This window comes from Alosa alosa, chromosome 11 (assembly GCF_017589495.1).
Source record: "Alosa alosa isolate M-15738 ecotype Scorff River chromosome 11, AALO_Geno_1.1, whole genome shotgun sequence".
Taxonomy (NCBI): domain Eukaryota; kingdom Metazoa; phylum Chordata; class Actinopteri; order Clupeiformes; family Clupeidae; genus Alosa; species Alosa alosa.
In genome coordinates, this window is record NC_063199.1 from 2531500 (window position 1) to 2559237 (window position 27738).

At 40.1% G+C, this 27738-nt stretch overlaps 1 protein-coding gene across 2 annotated transcripts; it reads left to right on the top strand.

Annotated features, from left to right (window-relative positions):
* The first annotated feature begins 515 nt into the window (after nt 1-515).
* On the top strand, nt 516-27286 carry tigara (TP53 induced glycolysis regulatory phosphatase a). 2 transcript variants are annotated; one of them, XM_048256469.1, is made up of 7 exons: nt 561-641; nt 9782-9864; nt 18272-18309; nt 18424-18545; nt 18674-18751; nt 18949-19059; nt 26865-27286. In XM_048256469.1, the coding sequence occupies exons 2-7, from the start codon at nt 9824-9826 to the stop codon at nt 27192-27194; spliced, it is 720 nt and encodes a 239-aa protein (XP_048112426.1). In that variant the 5' UTR covers nt 561-641; nt 9782-9823; the 3' UTR covers nt 27195-27286. The 2 variants fall into 2 exon arrangements, with proteins under 2 accessions (XP_048112427.1, XP_048112426.1); XM_048256470.1 differs by lacking the exon at nt 9782-9864 and having other exon boundaries at nt 516-641.
* Nucleotides 27287-27738: the final 452 nt, after the last annotated feature.

Below are 27738 nucleotides of genomic sequence, written 5' to 3' on the forward strand. Positions count from 1 at the left end.
CTAAAAGAGTGAAGTTGAACCACACTTACTTTATACTTCTTTTAATGACACGTCAGAAATGTTCTCCAAAAACTGCAGCAAATATTTTAATTGAGCTTATATTGTCCTATTGCATTTCATAAATTGGCCAAAAAGAATAAAATCAAACACATTTGATTTATTTGTTTCAAAAGCTTAAAAAGACTTGTCCTCTTGTGTGACATATTTTATCCTCTGTGACAGCCGAAAGACACTCATAGACATTTTCTGTCACATCAAAGGATCATGGGCTTTTGTCAGTTAATTACCATTGTAGGCTAGGCTACATTTGCAAGTTTTCGATAATTAGGCCTACATTTTATTTATTAGAATTGTTTTATTAAAACATATTAGATTTTATTATTCCACGAAAACTACTTCATTAACTTTTTGATGTAGGATAGGCCTTAACTATAGATATTTTTTCTATAAAACCTTAGGGAATCCCACTCAGTTAGGAACGTTACAACAGCCAATCAAATCGGAGACTGCCTCAGGCTGCTAAATTTGTCTCATGCAGGTTGCTGATCTCAGTTTATTTTGAAGACACTGTGAAATTGTGGACTCTGACAAGAGGAACTCCAATAGGCTATGATACCTTGTATTCTAACAATAGTGCGACAGTAAGTAACATCAGTTTTGATAATTTAACCATAACGTCAATATGCCTAATGTGCTGCATGTGTAGGCTATAACCAACCCCTTAAGGCTGATATATGTTTCTGCGTCGACTCCACGCAATGGCCGCTGCCTCGACGCACACCGGCATGCCATGAAACTTTCGAAGTTCTGCGTCGCCTAGTGTCTGCGTCGCTCACCACCGAAACGGTAGTCCGAATGGCAAACCCCATACTGCCGTGCTGAAATATTAATCTTATTGGTTTCCCCTTTTCTTGCTTAGATTTTCTAAGTATCGAGAAATAGAATAGAGTACCGAAGCCATGACTTAGCGTTGCCAAGGCAGCAATTTCACTGGATCTAAACAAATCAACCATTAGAAATCACCATAGCGGTGGCTTTCTTAATCAAGTCAAGTCAAGTCAAGTCAGTTTTATTTTTTAAAGCGCATTTAACATGCACATAGTGCAACCCAGAGCCATATAAAGGCATGCGGTTAAAATCTTTAAATTCACGGACGTGTTTTGGCTTTATTTTTTTTGGCAAAAAACGTCGCTCTTAACAGCCGCCAGTCTTTGAGAAGACGTGAAATATCCACTGGAATTTTGTTTCTTTCTATTACACCAGGGAATCGTGTTATGTGGCTAAGCTGCTGCCTAGCAGGTAAAACACGTTTAAATGGATATATTTATTTCTATTAGCTAGAAATGATGCCACATGTTTACATTCAATGCTATTTATGCCACTTCGAAAGTTTGTTTAGATCCAGGGCAGGTTGCACCAACGTGGTTTAACTTTTAAACTGGATTAAATCATGGGTTAATGACTAATTATGTTGCACCAACCTTAAACCTAGTTTAAATTAAACTGGTTAAATTTAAATCCCAGTTAATCCCAGATTAATTTTCCACTTAAACCTAGATTAAATGCAAATCTGTTGCACCAGTAATTTTAAACCCAGGATAAAGCTGGACTAGCAGTTTAATTTAAACCACCCCTGGAGGAGGTTTAAGTTAAAAGTTTTCAGTGGTACCAGGGATGTAGTGGAGGCTAAACGCAATTAAACACAGTTTATCCACCTCTGAACTGACAGAAATAGAGTTTATCCACCTCCTGATAGTTATGGACCAAATGCAAGTTTTACAATTCCGAAATCACACTGCATTATCCACCTTCACAATAGTACACTCATCAACTCTCACTGAGACATTTAATACCATTGAACCATCATCAAACAGGCCCTGAATGTCTTTTTTAAACTTTTAATTCCATGTCACGGCACACACCTTGATCATGGAATTCATAGTTTACCCACCTATTTTTATTTTATCACTAAACCCCTGGTACCGAGTGGTAGGCTACTGACAAGATGGATTTTTGACAACAGCCATCTGTGCACTACTGGAGGGAGGGGAGATAGGTGGATACTGGGTGACAGTGGCTATGCAGGTCGCACATACCTGACATGAGGATGAGGAGGTGGAAGATATGCCTAAAAATGCTGCAAATTCTAATGGAAATGCTTTAAGAACATTGATTAACTTAGCCTAAATGACAAATTACTCATCTAAACAAGGAGAAACTCATGGGACTTCTATTCTAAAATGCAATATTTATTAGAAATTAAAATATATTAATGGAAAAACAGTAAACAAACAAATATGTGATATGGTTACATCATTTCATTAAGGAGAGCCTCAAGGGAGTCCTGGGGTGGTTGGCTCATTTAATAAGTTTAAACTTCCTTGTGTAATAGCATTTTCAATGTCCAAAAGAAACCGCTCCTTCTTCTCAATTCGCTTATTTTGTGGTGGGTAGAGAGCTTTTTGATGCTTCTCAGAAGGTCTAACAATACTGTCACCTATTAAAAACACAAACACACAATGGTATTCTCATTAGATCAGTTGCTGTTCTAGCACATCATTCACAACACTTCTACTTGTCATTTGTTTTGCATCATCACAACAAATGCTAAGAAAATGTCCAGTGCCGACTATAACAATCATATAAATGACAGCTACATCCACTCATCCAGTTGTGAGTAAAGTGAATGCAGAGATTCAACTCTGCATAGGCTGCAGAACTTAGGGTATATGCACAAGTTATACATTGGGTACTTGTGCGATATTTATTTTTTTGTTTTTGCAGAATATCAATCAATGAATCAATATAATTTCTAGTTTAGTGTATAAAGTGAGTGGGATGTGTACATTGCAACTACAGTTTTGGATATATAGCTCTTAGAAAATACCAGCTAGCCTAGTTAAGGTGGTGTGATAAGAATGTCATAGTTGGCATGAAGTTCAATTTAACTACAATGCTCAAAGCAGAGCTTGACTCATTCTTACAGACACAAATTCTGGAAACATATGAGAGACACTACAGGAGGTAATAGCCTTGCAGTTTTTTGTTGTTGTTATGACCAAGGACATGGGCTAACGTTAGCTTCTTGTTCATGGCCTAGCATAATAATGCCAACTTAGACCACCTAGCTAGCCAACATACCACTGACTTTCTGCTGATTAACTTAACCTACGTTAACAAAATACTATCGTCATATAACACCGGTGTTCCGTTTGCAGACGATCAACATGAGCCAAGTGTGTATGGTGCAGTAAAATAAGTGTCAGGAGGCATGTAGCCGATCAAGGGCTACCGTCACAAGTTAGCTAAGCTGATGGCAGCTAGGCGGGCTTTCGTGCCTTCATGGTGCTTCACTAAATATTATCATTACAGTCAGCAACATTCATGCCAAGACTAATCCATTATAACGTCAAGAAAAATCCATTTGCGGAAATTGCATGCAGGGCTACATTTCGATGCAACAATTTTTATAAGGTAAACGACTTACTGTGCAAAGCTCCCGTTTTCGAAGTGCAGATTCTCTGCTAGTGCTAACGTTAACGTTAGACTCTTCAATCCCGCCAGATTTTGCTGGTAGACTTGCATGCACTGATGGCACAGCTCCATTTGCCAGCCTAACCCACTCTCTTCGTCGAAATCCCATGCGAAATTCCATAAGATCTCCTTGGTTGTAGCCAAGAGAGTGAAGTCGGGAGTGAAGTGTTTTTCACATACCACCGTGTGTCTTGTCACCGAGGAGGCAGCGAAAATGCTCCTCTTTGCCTGGACAAAACGTATCCAAGCACGGAAATCTTTGTGTTTCTTGTTTGGAAATCGATGGACCCGATGGCCAGACGAGTTGGAGTTGTTGCATCCAAAACAAACACAAGAATTCACCATTGTGACAACTCAAACCTACTCAACTAACAATAACGACAAGCTCTCCTTTGTCTTACCACCTCTCAGACTACGTAAATCCACAATGAGAACTAGGGTAGCAGCGCCAATGTTTGCCTGTCCTTACGTCATATGACGCGTTCCCCGGGAAAAGGGCGGTTTCTGGTAGCCTAGCTTAGAATAGGCACACTTTCTTCATATTTTCTGCCCGTGGGTGTTGTAAAACATATGTATTGTTATGTATTTCTTTTTAAATTGACATTTTCATACAGGATTCTGTATAAATTAAGTTATACAATTAACTTGAAAGTTGCTCTTTAAGTTAACGTTAGCGTAGCAACTTACTGAAGTCTGTCGTATCTAGTTCGCCTTCATCGTCGTGTTGAGAAGGGGAGCAATCTGATCCAAACAACATTCAGATCGTTTCAACCACTACGCCTCCTCCGTCTCTGAGGTCGTGCTGTCAGTTTTTTGTCTTCAATTATTTCCCCAAACGAGCCATAAGGAAAAAAATCCTTTGCCTTGCCATGATAACTGTAATGCATGTTAGGCGACCTTTACCGTTAAACATTTATGGCACTGTGGTCACAGTGATCCAAGTGATATGGGTACATGGTTTACAGCGATTGCTTTACAGATAGGCTATAATTTTGGTCCATTTGGGGCCATTTACCATCGTGATTTGTTTACATCTTGTCAGAATCCATCATGGCGGACAATGAGTATAAATTAATCTTTTGTTAATCTTTGTTTAAACTGGATTAACTAATCCAGGGTTAAAATTAAGATGTGCAACGAGTCTCTGGATAATTTAAACCCCTATTTAAACCTAGATTTACTAAACCTAGTTTAGGCCTAAACTAGGATTAATTTAAACCACGTTGGTGCAACCCGCCCCCAGTGATTCTGCCGTCATGGAAACGCTACGCCACACTTCGGGACTCTATTCTAGACACAGTAAATTCCAATGACCTAGTTACTGTAACCAGAAAATAAGTCTGAGGTTATTTGTGAGGTGTCTGCCAGTCAGTTTATGTTATGTTAGCAAGCAAACGTCACCAAAACTGCCCACAAAGTAAGCTAGGCCTACTGCTTGCTGGCGAAGTGTTAATTTCAAAAAGTTAATGACAGATAGACACGTTATAAACTGATAACCCCGTCATTCTACACCGGTTATCAGGAGTTGATCAATCACAGTACTGCGGTCTGCGTCGTCTCAACGCGAGGTTACACATTTTTGAAGGTGCACGTCGAGCTAGTCCGGTTGACAGCCCATAGAGCCCCATTGTGGTCCCGGAAATGTTGATTAGTAGCCTACACCAAAGTTTTATGATGGAAAAATATATAGTGGGTTCCCAGCATGCAGAAACTGCCGGATGCTAATTTGCATATGTTGGGCAATTTGTGTGATTGAGCTATTATGGAGCTGCTTGGCCAAATGATACAATGTTAGCATGTTTTTGGGGGGTTACTTGGGATGCTGAATCCATTTCTGACATTTAAACATTTGAAATGGGCATTTTACAATTTGCTATTGATCTGGGCAGATTTAAATTCATTTCCAAATTAATTTGGATGTAATTTACGTACCTGCACTTTCAAGAGAGTTAAAAGTACATCGGTGTAACAATGTTGAGACATTATTTGTTCAAATATCTTTGTCTTTATTTGTAATTTTTTGCTGCAAAACAGTGTCATGGACTTTTGATAGTTGCTTCTGTAATCTACGCTATTCGTACCCGGAACACTGCTCCACATACTGAGAGTACAATAGAGCATGCTAGCCAGCAAGTTAAAAGCATGGATGGATGCCTTAGAAAGGGTAACAAGTCAGTGATTGTCCAGCAGCTCGGACTTCTTATCACCTATCCCCACCCACTCAGATCATGTTGCCTCAGTCGCCCGGTCATGCCGTTGTGCACTCTACAACATACGGAAAATCAGGACTTACTTGACTCAAGATGCTACCCAACTTCTGGTTCAGGCAATAGTCATCTCACGACTCGACTACTGCAATGCCCTCCTGACAGGTCTCCCAGCCTGCGCAGTGAAACCACTTCAGATGATCCAGAACGCGGCGGCGCGCCTGGTCTACAACCAACCCAAAAGGGCACATGTTACCCCGCTGCTCATCCAGCTACACTGGCTACCTATGGCGGCCCGCATCAAATTCAAGTCTCTAACGCTTGCCTACAAAGTAGTCTCCGGTTCTGCTCCCACCTACTTGAATGCCCTCATACAGACTTACACTACCTCCAGACCGCTGCGCTCCTCTGACGAACGACGTCTAGCTCTACCACCGGTACGCTCAAGCCAATCCAAACTTTTCTCATCTGTTGTTCCTCGTTGGTGGAACACACTGCCAGTTCCTACAAGGGCAGGGACATCCTTTTCCACTTTCAAAAACTCCTGAAGACCCAGCTCTTTAGAGAACATCTACTCTCATAGCAACACTTACAACAAGTCTTACTGATCCTAGCACTCACCAGCCGTTTTAAACTGACAAGTAACTGTTAAAAACAGCACTCACCGACGCACTTATTCTTACTGTACTCTAATGTTTTTTAAACTGTCCTAAAATTGTGAGAATTGTTCTAAAACTTACTGTTTACCATGTTGTTAGTCGCTTTGGTTAAAAAGCGTCAGCCAAATGTAATGTAATGTAATGTTATTGTGGATGCATCCCAGCTCATCTACCATGTGGTTTGGCCATCGTCAGGGACTGTGGTAGATCTTGCAGCCAGCATGGGATGCCGACTTAATTTTTACAGTACCAAAACTTTTGTGATCTTTGACAGGTATTCTCATGTCTCTGCTAAAGATCACGAGAGACAGAGAAGAAGGCATGGAAAACGTGGCCATCTACAGGTGCCGTTTTGGAAAGCAGCAGATCGTCCTGATTAATCAGCTTAATGAGAGTAAAAACGTGACCCAAACCAGGTTTAAATAGTGATTTTGAATCTTGAAAATGTCAGATATGGACTCAGCATCTCCAGTAACCCCTAAAAACATACTAACGTTGTCCAATTTGGCCAGGCAGCTCCTATAATATGATCAATATAAGTGGTTATGCTAATGTATGCTAATTAGCTGAATTACACAAATCGCCCTAACAGATGCAAATTAGCATGCTGGGGACCCATACTATATACTTCTATCAAAAAACTTTGGTGCACTCAACATTTCCGGGTTCACCTTTCTGTCAACTGGATTATACGGCGGAGGGCTCCGACTCGGAGAGGGGTACGCGGCGACGCAGAGGGGTCTGCGGGGGTACGCCGTCGATTTGACACAGAAGCCTTAATAACTGTTGCTTAAAAAGGTGTGTTCTGTACTTAGCCTATTTCAATTGTCAAAACTGCAGTTTTCTGAGTAGGGCCTGCAGAACTGCAGTTTTGGAGGAATTATTATATGGAGGCCTACTGTAGGCCTCCTTTAGGTCTACTGCAGAAATGCAATGTTTTAGGCAAGAAAATATTATTGTAGGCCTATAACTGCAGTTATTTTAACAGCTATGAAGTGTCTGTGAGTAGAGGAATTGAGCCTTTAAATAGGCTTTAAGCGCAGCATATTAGCCGACAGAGTTTCAGTAGCCTGTCTGAACAGGTGTGTGTGCTGGGCTACAGATCACCCATGCGAATTAGGCCTAACTTGAGCCGAGTGACAACTTAAATGTCAATAAATTATTTCCCAAAACTCTTTGCATCTAATGGCTCAATGCCTCATCAAACTTAGCAGGGCCTAAGTCAAATAAGAAATTAGGCTGTTAGCCTACGTAGAGGGACCGATGGGGCACCAAATCTCAGCAACAGGTAGGCCTACGTACTAGCCATACGTACACCCTACGACAGAGTATTAGGGCCACACAAAGAAAAAAAAATATTTTTGCCATGACGAGATTAAACTCGACATGTTGACTTTAAAGTAGACATGTCGACATTAAACTCGAAATTTCGAGAATAAAGTTGAAATATCATGTCAACTTTAATCTCGACGTGTCAACATTAAACTCTAAATTTAGAAAAGAAAGTTGACATATCATGTAACAGGCTATCCATCAAAACTAGTTTTGAGAGAGAACAACAGCTCCAAGTAGCTGCCACTGAATCCTGACAGTCAGTCTTAGGCTACGTCTAAACGAAACCAACGGGTGTATTTTCTCTTACCGCTTTCACACCTTTAACTATACCGGTAAAGAAAAAAACTTGCGTGCACACACAGAGGTGAAAGTGCTGTAGTGCATATGCCAGACCAGTTGATGGCACCAGGCCGTGCAGAGGCTTCACATTTAATTTGCGTAGATGACAAAACATGGTTAAAACAGTTTGTTAAAGGTGCCATGTGTAATGTCCGCCAAAAAATCAATTCATATTCCACATTCCATTAAAAATGGGGGCAGTATACCTCCAGAAAGTAAGATGGTCTACCCTAGAGTAACAACCGGGAAACGTGTCTTGCAGTTTGGCTGGCGGTTATGTTGCCCGCATACTGCCTCCCATGGCCGAAACTGGTATTATGACACCTGTCGGGCTGTGGCTAGTAATTTAGCATGCTAATTCAGGTTGATATATCTGCAGCACTATACCTTGTCATTTTTTTAATGACATAATCACTTATTTCTTCTCATTCTTCTGATGCGTGTAGCTCATTTTTTGGATATTTTTACCTCAATTCTTACACATGGCACCTTTAAGCAGTCGCATGAAATAAGGAGACTACAGACATTTCGGTTTTCAATTCAACTGTTAAACTAGTAAAGTTCATTTTAGGCTATGTGATTGCTATGTGGAATTTCAAATGCTTACATAGGCTATTGCATTAGGTCTGAGTACCACATACGTCAACATACGTCAGTCATAGATTGTAGTAAGCTAATGTTTAACTAAGTTAAGCTAACGGTGTGCTTCTAACTTAGCCACAAAAGGCTGATACATTGTGTACATAAATCATGATAGGGGAAAGAAAAAAATATTTTAATATGATAAACAAATGGTTTGGTTTGTTCTGACAAGCAGCATGTCAGGTAGAGTGCGGTGCGGAGTTGAGGGGTGGGGCTACTGTATGTCATCATAAAATTGCCGGCTGTGCCGTCTCATGTCGTCTACTACACGGCAAAAGTTAGCCGGATGTTTAAAAAATCCCACTTCGGAACTCCTAAAATGCCGGCATCGTGTACACGCAAGGCCTAACCGATAACATAAATTCACCAGTTTAAAAAAAAAACAGCGTTGTGTAGACGGGCCCTCAGACTCAATCAGTTGCCCGACGACTCCTCAAAATGCCTTGTGTAGCCTAGATGATTTGGTGAAATTGTAGGCCTACTTCAGAATTGGGTTTAGCAACAACTAGCCTATACTAACTAGTTTTGAATGTTGAGAATAAGGACAAAATGTCGAGATTAAAGTTGACATGATATTTCAACTTTATTCTCGAAATTACTCCAGGTTGGGTTGTACCAGGCATTTCTTAGGCTACAGATAGCTGGTCATTGCTCTGTCTTACTGAAAGATGTCTTCAAGTTCAAAACATTGAACTGCTTTCAGTGAAGTGCGCTCGTGAGTTGAGCACCTTCTGTCAATACTAGATGCTTTTGCTCACACTGAAACCAGTGGCAGTCCTAGCTTGTATAATGCCTTGAAATATTTTTGGAGGCAATTCGTGGTGTGATTGACTTCAGACTAGCTGTTCTCCATTCTCCCGCTCAGTAAGCTAACAAATACTCTGATGCAGGGTTCCCACGGGTCATGGAATTACTGGAATATCATGGAATTTTATAGTCTATTCCACACATGAAAAGTCAGGGAATTTCATCATTTTTGGGCCAAAGTCATGGAATATCAGGGAATTGTATTGTAGCAGTTTAACATTTACTTGCCAACATTAATACAAATATATTTCCATGCAGAATTGGTGTAGGCTATGACGGAGTAAAGCACATCACTGCAGCATGCGTCTCCATGGCTTGGGGAGAAGGATTCCTCATTCCTAGTAGGCAATCTCAAATAGGAGAATATAATCTTTGCTCACACACTGTTAGGAACTGTAGTGTGATTACTGAATTTAGAATTACACAGGCAGTGTTACACAGTGTTACACAGGCAGTGTTTCCCACAGAATTGGATTCAATTTGTGTGTGTGTGTGGGGGTGGGGGGTATTAAGATCGTCTTGGTAGTGTATAGGTCTAATTCATAACGTTTTCTACATAGTTAAAATAAAGGTTCGTACTTCTCCTTGGGACAAGCACTTTTGAATTTTGGAAAACACTTTTCCATTTACATCAGGATTTTGTAAACATTCAGTGTCAAGAGTCAATAAAATGAGCCCTTCAACGACATTGACAAGCAGCTGTAAGTAAGCAAGCTGTAAGTAAGCATGCCTAAGTAAGCAAGCTGTAAGTAAGCATGCTAAAGTAAGCAAGCTGTAAGTAAGCATGCCTAAGTAAGCAAGCTGTAAGTAAGCATGCTAAAGTAAGCAAGCTGTAAGTAAGCATGCTAAATTCGACATCCAAGCAGTATTCTAACGTTAGCTTTGAGATACTGCTTGATTGCATAACTTAACTTAGTTTAGTCTCTTTAATGTAGCCTACTATGGTGTGTTAAGACCTTAGCAGAGTTAACTTCAATGCAGCAGTTTTGAACAAATTTGCTCAGCATGGTCACGATGCTAAGCGGATTTAATAGCAATTAAGCCAGACGTCTTCTATGCAATGCTTCTATGTGGCAACAACAATCCTTCAACAATCGTGAATATTTTGTTAAATGCACATGCAGAGGAGGGGCAGCAGGCTACGAGAGAGAGCGGGGCATGGTGAGGAAAGGCTGCGTGCGTAAAAAGCGCAGCTCAATGGCAACGTAAGGATTTGATCTTATATTTAATTTAAATTAAATTAAATTAAATTAAACATAGAATATTAATCTGTGGTCGATTTTGATTTAATGGCGCCCCGCCACAGATTAGTCAATGTATGGGAAACACTGACAGGCCTACTCATTACTGACGAATGTAATGTGATTAAAGTTACTTTATTTATTTTTTTGAACTTCTTTTTATTTTGTTTTCATATCAGTCATACAGTGCATCAAACAAATTCTTATATGACAAAGTTGAATAACACATGTCAGTTTTAGTGGGTTCAGATAGGTAAGTCCATGGTTTAAGGGCATAGCCCTCAAGGATCAAATACTTAAAGACTGATTGACATCATTCAAGTTAATACATTGCTATTCCTAGATCTGCCTTCAGGCTCCAACAGAGAAGACACAAAAACAAAGACTAAAACAAACACAGTAAAGAAAGGGGAAAAAAAAAAAAAAGTCACATTAAGTGGAGATGCAAAACAATAGAGGTCCAGTTATTGAGGAATGCTTCTGACTTTAGCTGTAAAACTGCAGTGATATGTTCTATGTGATACACCTCTTGGACTCTATCCCTCCATTGGACTATTGTGGGGGGCTGTGGCTTCAACCAGGAGGCCGTTATGACTTTGTTTGCAATTAGCAGAAGTGTCCTTAACAATTTTGTATGGCTATCCTCCAGGAAGTCCTCAGGTACTATGCCCAATAAAAAATGTATTGGTTCCATCGGCAGGTCTATAAATAAGCACTGCTTTATTTCTCTTTGAATATTTTTCCAGTATTCTAATACTTTTGGACAATCCCAAAATATATGTGTATGGTCCCCCAGTGAGCCACAGCCCCTCCAACACACAGGTGAAACATTACTCCACTTTGAAGAAACAAGTGGTGTTCTAAAATATCTCATTCTTAGCTTCCAACCATATTCCCTCCAACTGAGGCTATTTGTTACCTTATGCCCTTGTTCAAATGAAGTTTCCCACTGTTTGTCAGGTATTACTGTATTCATCTCCAATTCCCATTTTTCTTTAATATCCAAATTGTTCTCTCCAAGGTCTTCTTGTAATGCCTTATATAAATATGATATACATTTTTTTGTCACTGTTCCCTGTATAATTGAAATGAAAAGATGCTCTATTTTAGATGGTAGGGAACAAATCTTTTCCCATTCTTTATGTTTCTTTAAATAGTCTCTTATCTGTAAGAACCTGAAAAAGTCTTTGTTTGCCAAATCGTACTTTTCTTTAATTTGTTCAAATGATTTTAACACCGTTCCCTCAAATAACTGGTCCAAGACTTCTAAACCCTTGTCTTTCCATCTTTCAAAACCCTTATCTAGTCTTGCTGGAATGAACTCTATATTTTTAGCTATGCTTATGGCTCTGGATATGGTCGTAGGTGATTGTATTTTTTTTCTTACAGTAGACCACACTTTCAAAGTATTTTTAACCCATATGTTTGTAAGCTTTTTCATCCTAGCCGTATCTAAGTTGAGGAATGGGAGAGAGTTCAGTGGAACATCTAGACATTCAGACTGTTCCATCCCTACCCAAACAGTATCTTTGTCTTGAGTTAACCAGGAAACCATGGATCGTAATTGGGCTGCCCAGTAATATTGTTTCAAATTAGGTAAATTCAGGCCTCCATTGATCTTTGTACATAGTAATCTTCTGAGTTTAAGTCTAGGGGGTTTGCTTTGCCATATGAATTTAGAAAACCATTTTCCTATAGTGGTGAAAGTAGCTGAGGGGACAGGAACAGGCAAAGATTGGAAAAGAAAAAGCATTCTGGGGAGGATGTTCATTCGAATAGTCTCCACTCTTCCCATCAAAGAGAGTGGCAATAGTTCCCATCTTATAAGATCTGCTTTAATACAGTTCATCAACTTCCCATAATTGGCTGTGAACAGTTTTGATAGATCTGTAGTTAGAATTATTCCCAAGTATCTGAATCTTTGTGACCAGCGAAAATGAAGACTTCCTGTTAATTGTGTAGGCCACTGCCCCTTTAACATCATAGCTTCTGACTTGGATTCGTTAATCTGATATCCAGAGAGTTCACCATACTCTTTAAGAGTGTTCATTAGAGCAGGTACAGAAACAATAGGATCACTCATTATAAGTTAAAATGTCGTCAGCATATAGTGATATTTTTATGTTCTGTATTTCCCATATCCATTATCCCTTTATTTTCTCATTCTGTCTAATAGATGCGCCAAGGGCTCAATGTTTATGGCAAAAAGCAGGGGGCTAAGGCAATCTCCCTGTCTCACTCCTCGCTGCAGGCCAAAGAACTCCGAGCAGCATCCATTCACTCTGACTCTTGCTTTTGGCTGTTTATAAACAGTTGTTACCCATCTTATAAATTTTGAATGAAAGCCCATCCCAGACAATGTCTTAAACAAAAACTCCCAATTCACAGTATCGAATGCCTTCTGTGCATCAAAGTTTATAAGCATCGACGTCTGTTTATTTTTCTTTGCACAGGTAATTATGTTTAAAGTTCTTCTTATGTTATTAGCACCCTGTCTGCATGGAATAAACCCTGTTTGGTCTGACTTAATAAGTGATCCAATATGTCTTTGAACTCTTTGCGCTAAGATGCTTGTCAACAATTTCTGATCATTACATAAAAGGCTAATAGGTCTATATCCTTCACATAGCGTTGGATCTTTTCCTTCCTTGTGTATCACAGATATGATGGCCTGTGACCAGGTCTCAGGAGGATTACCCTCGGAGAGAGCATATCTAAACACCTCAGTTAACACTGGTGTCAGGTCATTAATAAAGTACTTATAAAATTCTCCAGGGAGACCGTCAACTCCTGGGGATTTATTCTTTTTTAATCTCTTTATTGCATTTCTTATTTCTTCATCTGTTATGGGTGATATCATTTGTAATGACGCATCCTCTGATAATGTGGGGAGCTCTAGATTTTTAAGGAAGATGTTGGTGTTATCAGTTGTCGTTTGTGACTTAGGTTCCATATATAAATTATGATAGAAAGTTGCAAATGCCTCTACCACTTCTTTGGGGTGTGAAACTGTTTTACCATTTGTTGGATGAACTACTTTGGCAACAGTTCGGTTAGCCTGGGCTTTGCGAAGTTGAAAAGCTAAAAGACGGCTAGCTCTGTTTCCATTCTCATAGTACCTCTGTTTAGTAAATCTTAGAGCTCCTTCTGCCTTCAGTGATAACAGTTTATCTAAGGCTTTTCTTGCTTCTGTAAGTTCAGTAATAACGTTGCTTGAACCTGCCTGTTGCCTCTCTAACACCTTTATTTTATTTTCTAGCTCCAGCTGTTGTTCCACTCGCATTCTCTTCAGTTTGGATGAAACCTGTATAATCTTCCCTCTCATAACTACTTTTGCTCCCTCCCATAGTATTGTAGGGTTGACTTCCCCATTATCATTTGTCTCAAGATATTCTTTTAAATGTTGCCTCAACTCCTCAACAATTTCAGTGTTATTCAGTATTGATACATTCATTCTCCAGTACTTGAAGAAAGAGTGCGTTCCTAAGTGTAGTTTCAACATGACTGGAGCATGGTCACTTATGGTTATAGGCTCAATATGACAGTCAATTACCTTATACATATATTGTGGGGGAATATAGAAAAAGTCAATTCTAGAATAACTGTTATGCACATTGGAGAAAAAACTGAAGTCTTTCCCCTTGGGGTTTTTAACTCTCCATGGGTCTACAAGGCCCAATTCAGACATGAAATTATTTAACATATGTGTTTTAGGACTTGGAGGCCCCTTTTCCATTGGCGTCCTATCCATCTTTCCATCTTGTACTGCATTAAAGTCTCCTCCTACTATCAACATTCCTCTGGAATTATCTGTTATGATATTTGCCAGCTCTTTGAAAAAATTTGGGTCATGCTCATTTGGAGCATATACATTTAGAATTGAAAATTCAAGTTCTCCCACACTTCCCACCCCCATTACAAATCTTCCTAATTTGTCCTGTACCACCTTTTCGGTACTGAAAGCCAAAGCTCTGTTTATTAAGATGGCCACCCCTCTTTTCTTTCCATGTGAAGCACTATATACTAGACTAACCCATTCTCTTCTTAGTTTCATATGTTCATTTTCACTTAAATGAGTCTCTTGTAGCAGAGCAATTGAGCAATGTGTTTTTTTCAACTGATTGAATATTTTTTTCCGTTTTATAGGGTGATTTAAACCATGGACATTATAACTTACTATATTTAAATTATTCATAGACAACTGTACCCCTTCATACCTTTTAAAATAAACATCCTTTCTTCAATATAAAATGCACCTATATATGACTGCACCGGTATACCGTTTACATGTAAAATCAAACAATGCAAGAAACAAGAACACACAATCAACAGGAAGAAAGAACTGACTTCCAAAAGCCCGACTGATTTAAAAAGCATCAGTCTCAACGAGGACGGAGAGTTGTGACCGGTCTCTCCGGGGGTGTGCACTATGTGCGAAAGGCTATAGATTACGCAGATCAATCGCCTTTGCAATGGCCTGTAGGTTGCAGGCCAGATAAAACAGAACAAAAAAACTCAAAAGCTCCTCCGGTGAGGAGAGTCTATATTTACATATTTTACCGTAGCTTTCTATGAATACACTAGCCAAAACGTGTCCATCTTACATAACTTAACCAAGACCTACTTACTACACTGGATATGTTTACAGCAGGCGTTAGTCTTTGTGAAGTAGGCTTTTGAGATCTGCGTTGGTCATCATGTTATACCTGTGTGCTCTATCCATCCAGTTGTTCTGTAAAAGTTCGGTGAAAAGAGTTTCCCGTTCATCACGTTCAACGTGGATACCCAGGTCCTTGAGAGTTTCAGCTGCGTCTCCGAGGGTTGCGAAGGTCTTCACGCCGGAATCTAGATGGATCTTTAGCTTTGCTGGGAATGGTGATTGCGCTTTAATGCTCTTCTCTTTCAATTGCTTTATTATGTCCCTAACTTGTTTGCGTTTCTTCTGAATGTCAGCAGTGTAATCTTGGTCGAAGAAAATTTTCTGGTCGTTATATGTCACTCCTCCACGACGTTTCCACGCTTCTTGAATTACCATCTCCTTAACCCTGTAGTCCAGAAATCGGACGATAATGGACCGGGGTGGATTCTTCGGGTCTTTCGGCTTCATGGTTAGAGAGCGATGTGCTCTCACTATGTTTAAGTCCTGGCTCCCCGGCAACGCCAGTGATGCTCGGATAAGGTCGCTCATGAACTCCAACATGTTGCTGTTATTTTCTTCATCTTCTTTCACTCCATAGATGCGTAGGTTGTTCCTTCTCGCTCTCGATTCCAGATCCTCACATTTGGCAGCCATATTAGCCTCTCGATGAAGTAGATAGCGGAGGGCTCTTTCATTTCGTTGAGTTTTTTCCTCCGAGTCAACCAGTCTCTCTTCATACTCTGTCATTCGTTGTTCGAGTTGTGTCGTCCTGTCTGCCACTTCACTAAGAGCAGTTTCTACCCTCGTTAAGGATTCTTTGGTATCCTTTGAAGCTTCAGCATGTTCCTTCCTCAACGTACGCAGTTCGGTTAGCACTGCCGCCATGCTTTCCTCACTTAGCTCAGAATCAGGTTGGTCTTTAGACGTCTTAGATTGCTTGTTGGGCCTCTTTTCTGATTCTTTTCGAAGGTTCGCCATTATGATTTCTTGGTATGGTTGTTTTAAGTTTAAAAAAAAATAAAAGTACGCCTTGGCTAGTTTTTTAAAAGACTCTCCTCAGGAGCTCTGAAATCAGGCTGTTGCCTTGATCATGACGTCACCGGAAGTCTTAAAGTTACTTTAAGGAATACACTGTGATTACAGTAAGTTACTGTAAGGAATTACACCCAACTCTGATAGCTAAACATAGAGACAAATAAAGATATTAGGGTATAAGAACATATAAGATATAAAACTTGGTGGAGCGTCATTCTGCAATGTCCGGAACCAACAGGGTGCATGGTCATCTAAGCGTTTCCATTTTTAATTTTAATTTTTAACATATCGGATGGAATGCATAAATGGACTCGCATTTCTTTTAGCCATTGTGAATGTCCTCACATGGTTTAGTGTACTTGCTTTAAACTATCATTTTGTGTGTGGACAAAACCTGAGGAGGCTGCGGTCCTTTAATGTCTGCAAGCTCCTCAGGATGTTTTACCAGTCTGTTGTTGCCAGCGTCCTCTTCTATGTTGTGGTATGCTGGGGAGGAAGCACAAAGAAGAAGGATGCTGGGCGACTAGACAGGCTAGTAAGGAAAGCTGGCTCTGTCGTGGGAGCCGAACTGGAGTGCATCACTTCAATATCAGATAAAAGGACCCTGAGCAAACTGATCAACATCTTGGACAATGAATGTCATTCACTCCATAACACTATTATAAAGCAAAAGAGCTTGATCAGCTGGAGACTTCGCTCACTGCCATGCACAACTGAAAGGCTGAGGAAGTCATTTGTCCCCAGGGCCATTGAACTGTTCAATGCTTCACTTAAGGGAAGAGGAGAGATAGACTTCTCTGCATAGTCTGTCTGCCTCTCCACCCTCTCCATGTTTGAGTACTGACTGCCCACTACTGTTTTACTACTGTCCACAGCATAATGTTGTACTACTGTTTTACTGCTACACTGTTTTTCATGCTATATTAGCATACATGACCAATGGCTTCTGCTACAATACTGAATGGCTGTAACCCTATTACCACAACCTATTCTTGCACTGACATAGTTTTTATATTACCTTGTCAAATACATTTAGTATTTAGTTTTGTTAGTTTTTCTTATTTTCTACTGTCTCTATTGTACAGTGGAGTTTTATTATATGTATATACTTATATTTACCCTTTCTGCTGTAAGTGCATGTTGTGTGTGATGTCTATTGCTACTGAGACCTTGAATTTCCCCTTGGGGATCAATAAAGTATCTATCTATCTATCTATCTATCTAAAACAAGGCAAGGACGTCTTTGGCTCTGGGAGATAATCTTAAAGGTCAGGTATTTTTGGCGACTGTAGAGCTCCCCCTAGAGTCAAAATATATTTATATTTTACTTTGCCGTTGTAAATAGCCTACTTCTCGTGGCTTGTTCCCCCTGTACACAATGAAAATGCTTTTGTTGTGGATGCGAAGGATTAACAATAGGCAAAAGAGCTTCAAAGCTCCAAAGAGCTACTGCCAAGGTAATGTTTCATGATTCTTGCGAGATGTGATCGGGCTGCTATTCTTGAAGTTGCATGGCTGGTTCTCTCGTTAGCGACTCACTACGGCTGTGGTGTGTACTGTATGTCTATGCTAGACAAGCGTTTCCCCTATTACAAGTTCGTTTACTATGAAATTGGCTTCGTAAAGGTTATATTAAGGTGAAAATCTTGCATAGTATACCTTTAAATCTTTCACTTCTGACATAGCCTATATACCAAACAACTAATTGTTTAATTGAGAAAATAACAGATGAATCTAGGGTAATTGTTAGTTGCAGCCTTAATGGATGGAACAGCTCTAATGAACAGACCATTTTTATGAACACTATGTACATCTGATTTCTTATTTAACCAGTGGTGAAACACAGTATAACAGAGATGGGATGCTACAAGGTATGTGTGACTCTGTTCTAATTATTATGTTGTTACATAATTGTTAATTACATTGTCAGTAGACTGCAGTGGGGATATATCATAAAACCTGATTCATTTGCTTTCCTGTTTTAGGGCAGAGTATAGACTCACCACTTTCTGAGATAGGAGAGAGACAGGCAGAAGCTGCTGGAATCTACCTCAGAGATGTCAAATTCACCAATGCATTTGTGAGTGATATGCAACGAGCACGCCAGGTGAGATATGGGAGGTAGACATATGTTGGGAATTCAGAGTGAATTTCTCAAAAAGAAGCTGATCAACTGCTGTGTCAGTGTGTGATAAACCAAATGTGTTATTAAATGTAGGTTTGTGTTTGTTGCAGACGGCGGAAATTATTTTGAAAAACAATAACAATTCCGCGGGCATACAGCTCATGACTGACCCTCTATTAAAAGAGAGAGTAAGTAGCAGAAAGATGTGAGAGGTGGAAATGTACCATTACTTCCAATAAGATGTATGCACTTAATTCACATTCTTTGGTATGCTGTCTGTTGTATTTGTTGTGCTCATCGAATGTGTCCTGTAACCAGTGAAATTTACTCATATGCTCATGAAGTACATTTTTGCCAAATCTCTCATTAGTGAAATTTTCCTCAGAGTTTTGGCATTGTGGAGGGGCAACCTATGGATGTCATGAGGAGTATGGCAAAAGCAGCAGGACAGTTAGTTCCTGATTTCACTCCTCCACAGGGGGAAACAGTGGAGCAGGTAAGACCATAGTAAGAGTATTATTGGTTATGATGATTATGCTGATATCCGCATGACCAAAACTGCATGTCTGGCATATGCCACCATCTGGCGACAGAAATAATGGCTTGGTCTTGGCTGTACCATTCCTAGATGGTTCATCAGATTTATTTCAGGTTAGGTGTACATAAACTCATGAGTGTCCTGCACCACAACTACATGTGAATTGCCGGCTGTAGCCGGCTAACATAAACTCTGATACATTTTATTTGTAAGCGCCTTTCAAGTCACCCAAGGACACTGTACAATTAAAAGGTTCATGGACGTTATACATTACATACAGACAGAAATTACAAACACAGAGGACACTGTACAATTCAAAGTTCAGGACGCTATACACTACATACAAACAGAGGCACAGACACAAAGGACACTGCACACCAGAGAACAAGAATACACAGACACAGGGCATGGTGGTGTAGCAGATAGTCACAGGGGGTTGAGTTGCTCTTTATGAGATTGGTTACTTAGGCCACAGGCTATTCAAATGAATGAATGAAAAGGCAAAAGTATAATCAAATAGATTTTATTTCTGTCTTTTTCATGTTAATGATGAATATGAATTATATATATGTAATAAGCAAAACACAGAAAACAAACACACAATCAGTACTTTACTGTCACAAAAGTACTTAACCAAAGCCAAGGCATGCTTCTAGTGCCTCCCCTAGCCTGCGTGTCATTTCTCCTCGCACACACATTATTATCTGTCGTGCCATAAACGAAGCAAGACATGGCTGCTAGTTTAAGTGATGCTGTGACTGCACAACAGCAACACATAATAATAGTCTAATATCAAGTTGATTTTCTCACTTATATCTCTCAAGTTCGTGATGTGAACCTACTGTACCTAGGCTATGGGATTTCATTCATTTAGGCTTATAGTGCGGCAGATTAGTGAAACAATCGTTCACTTTGTGATACAAGCATCAAACTTGGCACGAATATTCTTTGGGACCCACTTTATCCAAAAAGCACATTAGCCATGCAAAAAATCCAATATGGCCACCATTGAAAGCCATTATACTTGGTTTTTGACTTGGGATTGGATAATCACATTTTGATGATGTTGATATCTAAATATAGGTAAAAGGGTCTGGACTTTCCAATTCTACAATAAAATGTCAAAGATTGTGTTAAATTGGGAAGATAGACGCAATTAATGGGGAAAATAGCACATTTTAGTACTAATTTTAGCATAATTAAATATTTTTTTGTTAATAAAACATATGTTGGTTAGGTTACTTCAGCAGGGGGGCTAAGTAAGTGCATGTTCTTTTTTCCGTTTAATATATCATTTCAATACAATAGTGCAGATTGACAGGAAATTAGCAGGAAAGAGAGACAGGGCTGGATTGGGAAAACTGAACTTCAGCAGGGGCAGGGGTCCCAGTAACGTCTAGTGACGCCTCTGCTCTGTAGCTAGCCATATCAGAATGTCTGCATTACAAATGAATTTAATCATTGCATTTGCAAGCACACAACAGAGTACACTCAAGACTAATGTGGTAGCATTTACATCCTCCCAGACATTCAATCTTGACACATTTAGTCAATTGTTGACAGCTCTCAGCATCCACACTTCTTGCCAAATATTACCTTCTTTCCTCCAATCCCAGTTGGCAGGACTCTCCATATTCATTTGATATATACTTGCCTGGCCCCAGATACAGGCAGCTTGATTGCAGACTTCACATGCTTGGCATGCTTAGTAAGAGATGCCCTTGTTGGTGGAATGGCATCATAGGACCTCTGCTTCCGTGCAAACAGGTCAAGTCTTGTTTCATCAACTCCATCAGCAGTTGCTATTGCTTTGCAGCATTGCTATGACAAACTTCAAGTGTGCTGAGATCCACAACATCCGTTACTGGTGGGTATTGACTGAGCTTCTCAAAGACATTAGACACTTCAGGGCACACTTCTCAGGATTGCCAGGCAGTCCATTTGCCTCTACCACGAAAGGCTAACACAACATCACAACCAATGAGGCCATGGACAAAAAGCATGCCATCTGACAGACTTACCTTGACCAAATTCAATCCACGGCTCCTCTAAGCCTGCATCCCATAGAGTCCCAAAACACTGAGTGCAATAGCAAGAATATCCGTGTCTTAGGCCTTAATCAACACAAATGTCTTCTGTTGCGCATGTAACGAATGCCAGCTAGCTTAGTTGTTTATTCATTGTTTGGAGACGATGAATAAACAAGAGAAGACTCATCCTTTGTCTGGAGGAGAAATAAGAGTTTCCAGAATGTTGACAAGCTTCGACCCATGTGGAGTTTTCCGGAGTCGCTCAATGATGCAGGGAAAGACTGGTTTTCATGCTTAAAGAATTTGCTTCTTATGGTCACCTGTACCTGAGTCTGACTCTTGGCGAAAGAAGTCAGTGTTGTTCTTTTTAATTGGTTTGTAGAAGGAAGCTTAATCACCCAAACCATTGAAAAAGTCTTTGAAAGAAACCTAACCTTTCTCAAGATGAGGGCCAACAAGCTCAGTGGCACTAGGGTGTGCAATGGCTTTTGACTCTAGCGTGAGAAGATCTCTGGACTCCTCCTAAAAAGGGTTGCCCAGGTCCTTCATCACCCCAAACAACTTCTGGACCTTGTCTGTGAAGGATTTCTGAGACTGGTTAGTCTGTTCATGGTGTCGGATATCTTCACTAGCTACTTTGGCCTGAGATGCAGACTCATCCTGAGAAACCAAATTACTAAACTCTGGTCAATACCATCCATCGCATTAGGGCTGATGGGTTCTCAGTTATTCCAATGGCACCACCATCACCTTTGACAATTGCATTGGCCTGTTCATGGGCTTTGTCATGAGCTCTCTCTCTGCCTGGTAACACACGCTGATTGAAGTCTGACCTCCACCTGTTCCTGCTCTGCTCTGCTCTGCCTCACCCTCGTTACCTACCAGCTGCACTGCATTCACCACTCATCATGCCCTGTATATAAAGCCTTGCTTTTCAGTCCACACTTGTCAGATTGTCTGCAACCAGCACCAGTTACCTGCCTGTTTTGGAAAACGCCTCTGACTCTTTGCCTGTGATCCCGGACCCGCTCGACTACTTCTGTGTTCTCCAGCCCCGGTAATCTTGGCCTGCCTTCCTTCCCTCTTCTCTACTGAATACGCCTAGTCCTTGACTGTACTGCTGCTTCGCTTCAATTGCTGTTGTGTGTGTGTTTCCCCCAGGACTTCCCGGATCATCCAGCTCCTGCCATCGCTGTTCGGCTACTGGGGGAACACACACACGCAGACTCTTGGAACTCCTGTACCCCCCCCGGAACCCCCTTAACCCCCAACCCTTAAATAAACTTTTGAACGTGACGCTTTTGTGGTCCTCGTCCTGTTTGGTGTCTGACAGGCTTGGTCAAAAGCCAATCCGGAAAACTCTTTGTTGGTCTTGTGAACGAAACGAAAGTTCCCTTGCTAAAATTCATTGGCCAACTGAGGATGTGTTTGTTGTAAGGAGACCATGTCTCTAAGGTGTATAGAAAGCCATCTGGCATAGTTGACATTATTGTTTGCAAAGAAGCAGGGGATGAGTGCAGACAATGATTGATGAATACAAAGTGAAGTTTGCTTCTCTGAAAAACCTGATCAAAGAGAACATCACCATTTGCATTGACATCACAAGCTCCCATAATTCAAACTGTGGACTCTTCATCTGCCTCTTCTCACACCAGTCTTCCCAAGAAGTATGGCCTTGATCGATATTCAAGAGTGAGCTTCGATAGATGATTTTCGAGTGCAGTCCAACTATTTCTGGCCGCCATCTTGGAAACTAGCCTGGAAATAGATTTCTTTCTTTGCACCATTTATTTTGCCATGTTAAAATACATAAATTAATGCCTAGATCATGTAAATACGCCCAGCCATTAAAGTTCTACAGCAAAAACGTTTTTTTCTTACATTTGATGTGTATTTTCAGGTGGCTAATGTGCTTTCCTCAAAAAGTAGGTTCTAGTGACTATTCATGCCAATGTTGGTGCTTGTATCACAAAGTGAACGATTGTCCTGGAATATGGACTTAACCTGCCGCACTATTACTGTTGGGTTTAATGTCAGAAATAGGCTATGCAACCTTGGCAAACTTTTACATCTGGAGAGAGCTCCTTGCTAACTATCCCGCTAGCCCAAGTCTGTCTTTGGTATAGTGCTCACTAAAATCATAAATGAACATCGCAAGACACTTATCTCTTCTATGATCCCAAAAAGATTTTCTTTGACTTGTTAGTTTTGTGAACATTTATTTTATCTAATGACACAGAAAGCATGACATATTGCATCCACTTATTCTTATTATGCACTATATGCAACTATTTAGCCTACAACTGTGAGACTGAAGGCTAATTACCCTCACATATTTCTTGAAGCGACAGGCACTCAATTACACACATCAGCAATGCGCACTCAATTAGACCTACACACCACTTTAAAGATATGCTTAAATGTAATAGTTTTAAAATCAATATGAAGTATCCAAATAACTAAATATTTTTAGCTACTAGTAATTATGCAGATTATAAAATACTAAACATTATTAACAAAATATAGGCTACAATTTTATATGAATTCCAAAATATATGAAATAGAAACATGACATAAGCTATCATTTTCTATGTGTGTGTGTGTGTGGACAGTCGAGTAGAATCTAGGATGGCCACTGGTGTGAATGATCACACTATATTCAATATTACTGATGACGACAAGGTGGTGGGGGCCCCCAAATCAAATCAAATTTTTAAAAAGTATCGAAAAAGTTTCGTAATCGCAATTCTTTACTTGGTATCGGTATCGAAACAATAATTTTGGTATCGTGACAACACTATTTCAATCCAAGCATAAATCACACTATTAAGAAAACACATCACACCACTAGTCAGAGGCAGAGTCCTACCAGGCTACGCAGAACCCGTAGATGGAAGGGATAGCAGGTAAGTGGCAGTAAGGCACAATGAATGGACAAAAGAAAAAAAATACAAACAAACAGACAAACCACAGGTGGCCCTCTCACAGCCTCAACTATATATGCATACCGGTATATAAAAAAAAAACAAATACTAAAAAACAAATAACTCAAGGGAAAAAGTGGTCAGACACTAAACCGTGTGCCTTTACTCTCTAATAAAAAGAGAAACACATTAGTTCACTGCTTCATATGTGCGTTGCACATCAGAAATACAAGAGGGATATTCGCTAGTTAGTCAGTTACTCACTCAGTAGACTAGATTTCAAAACAAAAGACAATCAAACCATGTACCTTTAAAAGCAATGGGTTATCCACAGCCAACAGGCAGGGCGTGCGAGAGAAGCAACGGGTTAACAGCAACATGGGGCATTAATTGGTGTTACATACCTGCAGACTTTCTCACGTTGGAAAGGGAACGGGAATAAATGCTGACAAATCAACCCTTCACCTCCTCTGTATTAATGCTATAAAAGTCGTAAGATAATTCCAATAATTCCGTGGAAATGCATGGATTCCAGTTGCTGCCACTGGAAGCAACTGGAATCCATGCATTTCCACTGAATTATTTTTGGAATCTGATCACTTACCTGTTCATTCATACTCGTCGCTCGACTTATCGTGACTAAATTCAAGATGGCGGCGAACTGTAAACTTTCTGAAGGTACTGTCTGTATAAATCTTCTTGTAAATAAACTACCAGTGCTTTTCCAAAGTTCTCAATGTCTTGTTTTAAATGTCAGGGCTCTCAGAAGTCTACCAATGAATTGTGGAGCTACTTAGAGCCTCGTAAATGGTGTAAAACAGTGATTTATTTGAATGGCTAGGCCGATGCCCGAGGCACCCCCATCGAAAACCTGTTGGTAGCATCGGCTAACTAGCGCCAGATTTCGGAGTGCAGGGGACAAGCCAAGATGAGCTATGAGAAAAAAGTTCACACCTGTATCAACATACTTTAGGTAAATATCACACCGAACTTCTCCTTTAAGGCAGCGGTCCCCAACCACCGGGCCGTGGGACATTCCTAACCGGGCATGAGTTTAAAAAAATGCATGCAAACTAAACTATATTTAATTCGCAATAATGTCACGTTTTTACATGGCATAGGCCTATATGCAGTTGTTTGATTGCACGCATGTTTGCATTTTGCAAGGTCTTATTTCTTATGTCTGTCTGTCCCGCCTTCAACACTTTACATATTGCCTTCAGCGCTGCGCAGCCTCAGGTCAGCTCACTTCACTTGATCAGTTCTTGGCGAATGGTAGTGTCACACAAAGTTAGCTAAACTGCTAGAATGAGCAACAAAAAACAAGCATCTTTAGCAGGTCACTGGTCAGAGTGTTCGAAAGCCGCTGCAGAGATTTCTAACAGAAAAAAAGTCACCGCTACACATTTTAGTGATGAGGACTGGGTGCCAAAACTCGCTTACCTGTGTGGCATATTCGGTTGCTTAATTACCTCAACCTGTCACCCAGGGAGAATGACAACTGTCTTTAAACTGGCAGATAAAGTCGCTGCATTTAAAGCCAAGCTTGATTTGTGGGGACGAATGTGGACGGGGTGTATTTGATATGTTCCAAACAGTAGTGGGGGTTTTGGGAGAGACTGAGGCAGGGCCCTTTCGTAATGCACGTTTAGTTCCATTTGTTCCCATATTTTGTTAAGTATGTTCACACTTGATAGATGTAGCTTCAAGTTGTTCAATGTTCAACTATTTCATAGTTCATATTGTTCAATTTTCACTTCTTCAAGTTCACGTTTTTCACATTTTTAAGAGTTTGTTACCTTCACTGTTAACTGGAGCTAGTTCTTTTCAAGTAATGCATGCACAACACATTTGGAACACATCGCTTACAGATTTTCAGATACTCATGGATGTCCTGTTTCATATCAGCCCAAAAGAACCTCTTTCTTGCCAGATACAATGTTCTGTACTGCTCCTGATGGCCTGTTCCATCATGGAGGCCCTGCAGCCTGGGCTTAACCCTTTGCAGACTGAGCCAAACATTCAATTTCTTCATACTCGATGCCCTTATTGCACAAAAAGGCTTATTGTGTGGTTATGCTACATGACAGAGATACAATATACCCACCATTGTAATCAAGAGACATAGCTCTTTGAAATTGTATAAAATATCATTAATATGTTTGAGGAGAACACACATCATTTTTTTTAAATATCTTAGGACTTACCTGACTGAATACTCTACCCAACTCCTGGTACAGCCAATTCAAACTTTTCTCATCTGTTGTTCCTCGTTGGTGGAACGCGCTACCAGTTCCTACTGTACTAGAGCAGGGACATACCTCTCCATCTTCAAAAAACTCCTGAAGACCAAGCTCTTCAGAGAGTATCTCCTCTTGTAGCACTACTTACAACTAGCCTTGCTAATTCTAGCACTTATCACCTGACTAGAACTGACACCTTACTGTATAAAAAACAACACTCACTGATGCACTTGTTCTTATTGTACTCTATCTTCAAATTGTTTTAAATTGTTCTAGAATTGTTGGGAGAGTTGTTTTAAAAAGCTGTCTATTGTGTTGTAAGTCGCTATTGTGTTGTAAGCCGCTAACTCCTCTGGCTACAGTTAAGTTTTGGTTTGGTACTGACATGTTTGAAGGGATTGCATGATAACCATGCTTTGTGATACTGTCACAGTAGCGATTTACTAGAGTATGGAATGCTCTAAGATCATGTTTAGCCTGTCCACCCATACTTATATGCAGCTGTAGTGCCAATAAAAGCAGAATAGAACATTGATTCACACTGTCTTTTTTTTTTTTTTTTGCAGGTTAAGTTACGCTTTGCAGAATTTCTAGGGAGCATGTTGCAGCAGCTCATGGATGAACACAGACATCAGGACAGCACCCAGAGCATGCCTGTCCATGTCCTGGTGATCACACATGGTGCCTACATGAGAGTGGTGGTGCGATATATGGTTGAAGATTTGCATTGCAGTTTTCACTCTGGAGTAGATAAGTCACATATCTACTCAGCCTGTCCAAACACAGGTATAATGCGATTTATTTTCAACATGAAATGTAATGAATCCTCAACTCCTTCTGACCTACAGTGTCTCTTTGTCAACCAATCCGACCATATCACAATAGAATTACAGTAAAGGAGATGATGAAACTGGGAGACAGAGACCATGTTTATGAATTAAATTTGTTATTCTTCATGTTTATGGATTAAATTGTTATTCTCCCGAAATCACTGTTATTTCTTTTGCATTTTTTATATGTATGTTAATTATATATATCTATTTCCAGATATATATTACAGACAATGATACTTTAAGAGTCCACAATTCCAATACAATGTGTCAATTTCAGTGAATTCTGAATGTTCTCTAAGCTATCTGTTCAGCCTGTGGTCAAATGGACTCTGGTGTTCCTACATTCCTAGCTCTACAAATGGGGGAACTGGAGCCAAAAATACAGTAGTTAGTCAATCAACAGGCTGCTTCTTTAGAATCAGAGACGAGTTTATTGGCCTACAGCACAAGGAATGTAATATAACACTTCTTCTGACATTTATGGTAGATTGTCATACATGAGCAGTGTGCAATTGAACACGGGAACATTTTGGGAAATTAACTTATTTGCCGTCTCCCCTAGAGTTAGATAAGATGATACATACCCTTCTTGCCTCTGTGTGTATAG

What these genes read in the sequence shown, in the direction of transcription:
- tigara (XM_048256469.1), top strand. Translation starts at nt 9,824, where the DNA reads ATGCGTCTCCATGGCTTGGGGAGAAGGATTCCTCATTCCTA. An exon ending in AGAAGGATTCCTCATTCCTA is followed by an intron (nt 9,865 to 18,271) that starts GTAGGCAATCTC and finishes TTATTTAACCAG; the next exon opens with TGGTGAAACACAGTATAACA. An exon ending in AGGGGGAAACAGTGGAGCAG is followed by an intron (nt 19,060 to 26,864) that starts GTAAGACCATAG and finishes TTTTTTTTGCAG; the next exon opens with GTTAAGTTACGCTTTGCAGA.